Source organism: Gouania willdenowi, chromosome 2 (assembly GCF_900634775.1).
Source record: "Gouania willdenowi chromosome 2, fGouWil2.1, whole genome shotgun sequence".
NCBI lineage: Eukaryota > Metazoa > Chordata > Actinopteri > Blenniiformes > Gobiesocidae > Gouania > Gouania willdenowi.
Window position 1 is genome coordinate 11865460 of NC_041045.1, and position 9394 is coordinate 11874853.

General features: G+C 37.6%; 1 protein-coding gene and 1 long non-coding RNA gene across 3 annotated transcripts; one reads left to right on the plus strand and one right to left on the minus strand.

Annotated features, from left to right (window-relative positions):
* Window positions 1–1223: 1223 nt before the first annotated feature.
* Window positions 1224–4223, plus strand: LOC114476319 (uncharacterized). The gene is made up of 4 exons (XR_003675566.1): window positions 1224–1317; window positions 1398–1466; window positions 1534–1598; window positions 3397–4223. It is a non-coding gene; the product is annotated as an uncharacterized LOC114476319 (long non-coding RNA).
* LOC114476313 (trifunctional purine biosynthetic protein adenosine-3-like) lies at window positions 3378–6860 on the minus strand. 2 transcript variants are annotated; one of them, XM_028467688.1, is made up of 5 exons: window positions 6667–6857; window positions 6254–6330; window positions 5167–5283; window positions 4955–5081; window positions 3378–3478 (listed from the first exon to the last, which is right to left on the minus strand). In XM_028467688.1, exons 2-5 carry the CDS (start codon window positions 6263–6265, stop codon window positions 3393–3395), a joined length of 342 nt encoding a protein of 113 aa, XP_028323489.1. In that variant the 5' UTR covers window positions 6266–6330; window positions 6667–6857; the 3' UTR covers window positions 3378–3392. The 2 variants fall into 2 exon arrangements, with proteins under 2 accessions (XP_028323489.1, XP_028323481.1); XM_028467680.1 differs by lacking the exon at window positions 3378–3478 and having other exon boundaries at window positions 4770–5081; window positions 6667–6860.
* Between the last annotated feature and the right edge of the window lie 2534 nt (window positions 6861–9394).

Genomic DNA, 9394 nt, shown 5'->3' on the forward strand with positions numbered 1-9394 from the left:
AATAACTAACTAAATTAAGTAAGTAAAAGCACTAAGCCGCATACTTGAGAGAAGCAAAACCCCTTTTACATCATTCTTGACTCATTAAGTCTAAGAGTTGCACAATGACTTTTTTTGCACAGACATGATGATTGTTATTGGAACTGAATGTGTTGCACAACACCCACCTTTATCCAACGGCAGGAGCAGGACTCGATCCCTCACCCTCCAGCATCGGAGTCACAGGCCAAACGCGCCTCGCCACAGTCCCTCTTACTATGCAAAGCGCTCGTGGCGTATTTGACTTTTACTTTTTAAAGTAACTCCCTCGAAAAGTATCACCTACCAAGCACGCAACACCTTTATTCGACGGCAGGACCGGTACTCGAACACCGACCCTCCAGCGTCGGAGGCCGTGGCCAAACGCGCCTCGCCACAGTCCCTCTTACTATACACATTGCTCGTGGCGTATTTGACTTTTACTTTTCAAAGTTACTTCCTAAAGTAATTCGCCCGAAAAGTATTACTTGCTTAATACTCAACGGCGGGAGCAGGACTCGATCCCTGGCACTCCAGCGTCGGAGGCCGTGGCCAAACGCGCCTCGCCACACTCCCTCTTGCTACACACATTGCTCGTGGCGTATTTGACCTTTACTTTTTAGAGTTACTTTTCAAAGTAACTCCCTCGAAAAATATCACTTACCAAGCACGCAACACCTTTATTCGACGGCAGGACCGGTACTCGAACCCTGGCGCTCTAGCGTCGGAAGCCCAGGCCTAACGCGCCTCGCCACAGTCTCTCTTACTACACACATTGCTCGTGGCGTATTTGACTTTTACTTTTTAGAGTTACTTTTCAAAGTAACTCCCTCGAAAAGTATCACTTACTAAGCACGCAACACCTACACTAGACGGCAGGACCGGTACTTGAACCCCGGCACTGCCGCATCGGAGGCCCAGGCCAAACGCGCCTCGCCACACTCCCTCTTACGAACCAAACCGCTCGTGGAGTATTTGACTTTTACTCAATGTTTAGAAAAAACAATATTCAAATTTCACTTTTTTTTTTTTTTTTTTTGCTTTACTGGGCATTTTTTCTAAGACTTAAATTTAATTGTTATTTTCATTTTGCAGATTGTTTTATGTTTACTTCCAGTGGGACATTATTAATATATATTTATATATAATAGTTGAACGGAAGTCAGTGGGTGGGAACCACGGGGGACGTCCGTTGTATTGCCGGACCTATTTAACCGACGCACAATCAGCTCATTTCCCTCTCTGATCGTCACCTCATGCACGTCACGGCTGCTTTGCACGGAATTCCGAAAGAAATCTGTAAGTTTGTTTAACCTAATTGCTCTAGTCACTTTACATGCCGTCTTTTAACTGAAACAAATGCATTTTTTGAATACAAGAAAGGATCAAATCAGAACGGGTCTGCATCTCCGGCCAGTAGCGACATGGCGAAAGCTCCAGGTGAATGTGTAAGTGCAGCACAGGCTCATAAACGCATTTTATGGTTGTTTAACTGATTTTCTCCATTTCTTTTAGTGATGGATTAAATTCCCATACTATCTGGATGTGTACAGGGCTTTAAAAGGACCTGTTTGGTAAAGGTATGAACTTCCCTTGTAATAGATGATTTTAACTCTGTTTGCCTGATTGTTTAATAACTATTTTTTTCCTTTAGGACCGTGAGTAAGTCCCACCAACCTTTTAACCCTTTTTTTTTTTTTTTTTTACATATACGTTTGACCCTGGGACTGTATTGTTTATTGTAATCATTACTTTTACCTATCACTGCAAACGTGTTAAGTTGCTGTGGTTTTGTTGGTTTGCTGTGGCCTGGTTTTAAAGTGATAGTGATGAACTGTTTATATTTTCATGTGCCATTATAATAAATAATTTGACACTTACCTCCAGCCTTTCTTCAGTTCATTCTGAAACTTGCCGTCAATTTTAATTTTTATATGTATGTTGTGCCACAACATACATGTTGTATTTTTGGGATTGGCCACCAGGGGGACCTATTTTCATAGTAAATGTTACTTTTTTTTTTTATTTTACTTAAAATGTGAGGTTGAGTCATTTTAGAAACAAGTTTTTCATTCTAATATCATTAATATTTGTTGTAACAAAAAAGCAGATAACGCTAATAGTAATAAAAATATAATATATATATGTTTTTTTTCTTCCCTAGATAAGGAATGAAAGTTAAAAAAAAATTTGGATTTTCTTTTCTGAAATAAGGCTGTCATAAAACCCTAAAACTAGTGTAAATACATTGTGAACACTTAACCTGGAGTTAAAACACATTAAGGCATAAAAAATTAGAAGCACACAAAATCAGAGGTAAGGCATAAAAGTTTTTTACTTTCTATTTTTTGTGATTTAAGACTATCATAAGACCCTAAAACTAGTTTCAACATGAGAACACTTAAAATGGAGTTAAAACTGATTATGGCATAAATGCAGTTAAGATCACTAGACCCTAAAAACTACTGAAAATATAATGCACATTTATGGGTTAAGAATGCAGTATGGTACAAAAAAACGAGGCTATAGTAAGGCATAAAAATGGCAAAACAGAGGTAAAACTAAAAAATTTTTGTACCTCTGCAGGGGTGTCAAAACTCGGTCCTGACGCGTCTCTTAGCTGTCTTAGAGCTGGGACACATAGGAAACGTGATGGCCTGTGTTTGGACAACCCATGTATTATTGTATTTGTCAAACCTTTGACAGGATGCATTACGTTTAATTACATTAACACAGGTTTGTCCCTTGACACTAATTGTCTTAAGAGACACGTTTTCATATCAATTATAAACAGTACAAATACATGACATAGCCTAAAATGTCTGTCTGTTAAAAAAGGAATTTCACTGAGACATTTTTATTTACATTATACTGCATTAGTTCCTTTTAATAAATCAATGATGTCCACTGGTGGAGCTTTGGGACATGTTAATGAGCTTTGTGGTATGATTTTTTTTTTTTTTTTTTTTTCACACTGAATCCATCTGATGATCCTGGAAGTCTGAGCTACATTCCCACCATATTGAGCTTTACATCGCAAGCAAAACGGACCAGAGGCCTACGTGTTGCAGATGGATATGAACGGCTTCTAAAACGTCCAACACTGGCACCTGTTGAGCCCATAAATGAAGATGTGCAGCTTGTAGCAGAAGCACTACTGGACCATCATAATGCACCGCTATTTTGCGACAGAGGTCAAATCTGATGATTAACTACTAAATGTCACTTGTAGTTTTCTTTAGTGTTAAAATGCACTTTTTATACATGTGAACACATGGACAACACTTTTTCTGTAAGAGAAATGTTACTTCCCATAGTTGCATGTGCTGAAGTCCTGTCTCCATGCTGATAACTAGTGATCTTTCAATCTGTTTTTAGGAACTGGTCCAGTACACAGAACTGCAAGATGAACAGAGGTCTTCAGGTTGAATACCAGCGTCTACTTTCAGGAAACCAGGAACTACGAGAGAATGTTCAAAAGGGACGATTCACCTCCACAACCTTAAACAATCAACAAATAAATTCATGTGCTGGGTTTTAATGCTCATTTCGATGTTTATAGAACCTGTAGGCAAAATATGCCCTGGTGATTAACTTCTTGTGTTAATGAAATTAAGACTTAGCTTGACTAATGCTGACCTAGCCATACAATTTAAGATTTGCCCTACACAAATTTCAAGGATATTTTTCAAATGTCTGCCTGTCATTTCTCAGAACGTGAGTTTTTTTTAATAGAGTGTCTGAGTGAAGCTAAGGTTCTAAAAAACATGACGAGCTGTTTTAAAAAGAAATCCAAGAACTGCAGAGTTATGGTAAACTGTACTAAAGTCTCTATTCAGAGGCCAGCAAATGTAAACACACTGCAACTTTGATACTCAGACTACAAAAGCAACATCATTAAGTTCCTTTATGGTTCTATCAGTTTTTTACCAAAAATGTGGGAAAGACTATCAGATAGTTAACTATCATCTGGCATTTTAGAAAAACTTTAATATGGAGATGTAGTTTCAGCTGACAGGGGCGTGTTGATATCTGAAAATTTTGCTATTTATGGAGCTTCATTAGCCAAACAACCTTTTACAAAAGGTACAAATCTATCTCATGCCAATCAGTTTAGTTCGACATGTAGACAACATTGTTACAGTTTGTACAACTCTTAACAAACCTGATGGGTAGACTCGTGAAATAAACTTGGAGATGGTAAAGTCGAAAGTATATTTATTGTCTCACAACAGTTTTTGCATAACAAACATTACATCTGCATTTCAGGAAGGAGGACCTCGTGCAAAAACTGACCATTTACTCAAATTCCTGTACAAAATGGCCGTTGTATTGAATGTTTGTAAAAACCACACATTCACAAAAACACTTTCTGCAAACATACAGTACATCTGCCACTGAATTTGTGTATAGTTTCTATGGTTGTCCTTTAATGGGATTGTCCGACGTAAACAACCTTCAACGTGCATATAGTAAGGCATTAATATGAGCAAAATTATTTCAAACGCCTTGAAATAGAGCTAAGGCGATAGTAAAACATAAATGTCGCCCCCTTGTGGTCACAAGTTTTATTTCAGATTATATTGGCATCTTTAGAGCAAACAAAAGCAAGTTGTCAGTCTGACTGAAAAATCTGCTCAATGCTTCACTCCAATAAGAAACAATGTGATGTTTACAGGAAGTGACATCATCCATCACAGGCTCTAAACTAATTTAAAAAGGCAATTACTTTTACTTTGTTAAATATAAATCTGGAAAAATCAATGCAAAAAAAAAGGTTTGGAACCACTGGATTATTCTAATGTGAACTAAAGTAGGGTTTGAGGGAGGGAGTCTATGTATATATCAATATTGATTAATATTGGAAATTTAGTTTTAGACAATATCGGTAAAGTATTAAACTTCTCTATTTGTGTGTGTGTCTGCAAATATTTACCGTTGCATTTCGTGAGAATCCTCATGAATCCAGCCAGACAAACAAGCTCCGCCTTAAACTCCTCCTGTACGCGGTCGATGGTGGCGTCAAACTCAGCTCGACCCCCGTAGAGTTTATGGTCCACCACCTGGTTAGAGATCACACATGGATCAATGCATGGTTTTCCACAGGTAGAACATGATGCTACAGCTAACAGATAGGTGTGTGTTTACCCGTGTCTGGATGCCTGCCAGCGACGCCCTCTTCAGACCCTGAACTCCTGGTCTGTTGGAGACGACCAGTACGATCTCTGCTGAACTGGATGAACTGGAGGTCTGGTCCATCAACGCCTGGGATAATATAGTAAAATAATTATATAATCTGGATTTCAGGAAACTAGTTATAGTTAGGGTGACCATGAGTCCAGAGGTGTAAAGAGTAAATTATATATCCTACTCAAGTTAGCTGCAACAAACGATTATTTTTGTTGTAACAGAGTCACGATTATTTTTCTGTTTTGAAGCACATATTTTGGACCGCTTGTTTTATTTAGCGCACCTGTGAACGTGTCCCTGTTGTATTGTGACAGCATGTTTTACAGAGGAATTAAAACAACGACATTTAACATGTATCTGTAATGGAGTTGTTATATTTAACACATCAAATATTATTGAAATTACAATACAATCAGGAAAAAATTCAATATCACAAACTTCAAGATGTCTTGATTGTTGTATATATATATGTTTTATTATTCATCTTATTTGATTTTTTTACTATTGTAACGTGTGTACTTGTATTTAATCCTTATTTAATTAAGAGTTTTTAATTATGTACTTTTTTCTCTCTCTCCTTTGTTAAGTGTTTATTCTTTTTATTTGTACTATTTCTTGAGCGGCTGTAACGCAGGTAATTTCCCCCTTTCTGAACAAAGTAGTTGTAGTAAACAAAGAGTCAGTGTAAATAAGGGCCTTTTAAAAACTGGAGGTAATGAGGTTTAAACCAATCACAGAGTTCCTTTTACTTAAGTCCATGAAATAAAATAATGAAAAAAACATCTTGTTTGAAATAATCCTTACAAGTCTAATTAATGTTATCCAAAACACACAGTTGATAATAAATTAAAGAAGTTTACGTGTTCAGATTAAACACTAGTATTAGCAGAGAAACATATTTCAAAGCAGGTACGTCACTAACGCAGTGATAAACATTGTGGTTCTAAGTCCCACCTGTGCCAGAGATCAGAATCAATTTTATTGGCCAGTTACAGTTTAGAACAAAACAACTTGGTTGTTGCTGCAAAAGAACACATCAACACACCGGAGCAGCCATGACTGGAGAGTGTCCATCACTCAGCAGACTCTGCTTCAGATTAAGAACCAACACAGCTTCAGTTCCTGTGAGAGAGAGAAAGAGGAAAATTAACAAATGAAAATAAATATGAAATATTATGCATATTTTTTATTCAAAAAAATAAAGAAACAAGATAACTACAAAATACACACACACACAAATAACAGGCAGCAAAAAACACACACACATTTAAACTAGAATATTTTCATTTCCTGAAGAAAAAGCAAGTGAATAGATATAAAATACATAAATCACAGCAAATTTCTGATTTTTTTTTTTTTATAGCTTATTTGTCAAAGTCGGACAATGGTAGTTAATGGACGAAAAAACGGATAACAAGATCATTAATAACACCAAAAACAAGGGTTGGGGTTCATTACATTTTTCAATAGCGACAGATCTCTCTCAGAGCCACGGTACCGGGCCTGTAGCGGTGAGGCTTCTTCACTCCGACGGTGGCCGGGGAGCTCTGACGGGCAGCCTTGGTGGATAGCTGCTTCCTGGGAGCTTTACCTCCGGTGGACTTACGGGCGGTCTGCTTGGTTCTGGCCATTGTTCAGTGTTTCTTCTACTCGGAGAAAGAAATGGATGAATTGCAGCGGCGCGTGGCTGTGACGTACTAGCTGCGACGTACTGGCTGTGACGTACAGGCTCTGACGTATTGGCTGCTGATTGGCCCTTAGTGTTCGCAAACGATTGGACAGAAGTCGAACTGAGCCGGAAACCAAAAAAAGCCAGAGTAAAATATGTTGACTGCATTTCTATTTTTTTAAATTTTTTTTATTTATCACATTTACTATTCAATATTTTAAAAAAATCTTTACAAGTTGTTTTATGAGGCGTATTGGGAGTATGGTAAATATCCAAAAAAAAAACAGTAAAACAAAAAAATACTTGCATGGTCTATTGCAGTGGTTCCCAAACTCTTTTGGCTCAAGCAATCCCTTTGTAAACTACCACATTATGCTCAGAATACTGTACAAAAAACACCTATAGAGCATAATGATGAAATAAATGAGTGTTAAAACATTTAAAAAGAATCTCCTTATGTATTTAGTGCTCCCTGAATTATTACTGTATATATATATATATATATGTATTATTTTTTTTTTTTCAGTTCATGTTCTTATCAAGATCATTTCTATTGTCATTTTATGTGTTTTTGGTGTGATTTTGTGTAATTTGTTGTCTGTTCTTTAGGGAGTAAGCTACAAATCTAACAAAAGTAACTAAAAGTCAACAAAATTAAACTACTGCACACTTGAAATCACAAAACCCTCCTTGCATCAGAGCAACTTATTATTTTGTTATTGAACTGCATGTATTGCACAATCAAACGACCCTCTGGACTCAATCCCAAGCCCCCCTGCATCAGAGGAACTGGCCAAACACGCCACACCAGCATCCCTCTTACGATACACTACTGCATCAGAGGAACACTACTTTTTAAAGTAACAGCGCTGCCACATCAGAGGACCCTGCCAAACGCACCTTGCCAAAGTCATACATACTATAAACAGTCCCTCTTATTATGCATATTGCTCGTAGCGTATTTGACTCTTAGTTTTTAAAGTAACTCACTCGAAAAGTCTCGCTTGCTCTCCGTTCCAACGGTAAGACCAGTATTTGAACCTGGGCGCTGCCGCATCAGTGGACCCTGCCAAACACACCTTGCCACAGTCCCTCTTGTTATGCATATTGCTTGTGGCGTATTTGACTCTTAGTTTTAAAAGTAACTCACTCAAAAAGTTACTCTTGCAAGAGAGCTCTCTTTTCCAACGGCAGGACCTGGACTCGAACCAAGGACCCACTGCAGGAGAGGCCCCGGCCAAGCGCGGATCGCCACAGTCTTACTTACTTTAAAATTTTTTGTGGCATATTTGACTTTTACTTTTTGAAGAAACTCACTCGAAAAGTCTCTCTTGCGCTCTGTTCCAAAGGCAGGACCGGTACTCATACCCAAGCACTACTGCAACACATGACGCAGCCAAACGCAACTCACCACAGTCCCTCTGACTATACATATTGCTCATTGTGTATTTGACTTAATTTTTTTTAAAGTAACTTACTCAAAAATGAACTCTTGTGCAAGAGCTCTCCTTTCCAACACGGGAACTGCCGCATCAAAGGACCAGGTCAAACACACCTCGCCAAAGGCCTACTTACAATAAACATTGCTCATGGCGTATTTGTCTCTTAATTTTTAAAGTAACTCACTCAAAAAGTTTCTCTTGCACGACAGCTCTCCTTTCCAACGGCAGGACCTGGACTCGACAACAGGACCTGCATCATGACAGGTCTCAGCCAAACGCACTTCGCCACAGTCATACTTACTACAAGCATTGCTCATGGCGTATTTGACTCTTACTTTTTAATGTTACTCACTCAAAATGTCAATCTCACGCAAAAGCGCTCCACTCCAACAGCAGGACCGGTACTCCACCCCAAACATTACCGCACCAGAAGACCAGGTCAAACCCACCTCGCCACAGTCCTACTTACTACAAACATTGCTCGTGGTTATTTGACTCTTTTTTTTTAAAAGTAACTTACTCAAAAATTTACTCTTGCGCAAGAGCTCTCCTTTCCAACAGCAGGACCCGTACTCGAACCCTGGCACTGCCGCATCAGAGGACTATTATTCTTTTTTTGTATTCTCATTGTAATATTATTACCTTATTATTTTATGTTATTGTTTTTATTGTATTATATTTACTGGATTTTTAATATTATTTTGTTATTGTTATTGTATAATTTTACTACTATTGTATTAAAGTCATTGCTATTCTTATAATTACCATTATATTCTTTTTCATTATTAATATTTTTTATTAGTTACTGGTGTTCTCATTGCATTATTAGCATTGCTATATAATCATTATATTACCTTATAATTATTTAATATTGTTTATTATTAATACTGTTTTTAGTGCATTACTATATTATTTTGTTATTGCAATTATTAACATTAATATCATTACTTCTATTACTATTACTACTTTCACTATTAATATCAACATATTTATTATTATGGGGGCTCTACACAAACTTATCCAGTGGTGGCACTGGTGTGACAAACTTTCTCTGTTAGTCGAGGGGGTGATACAG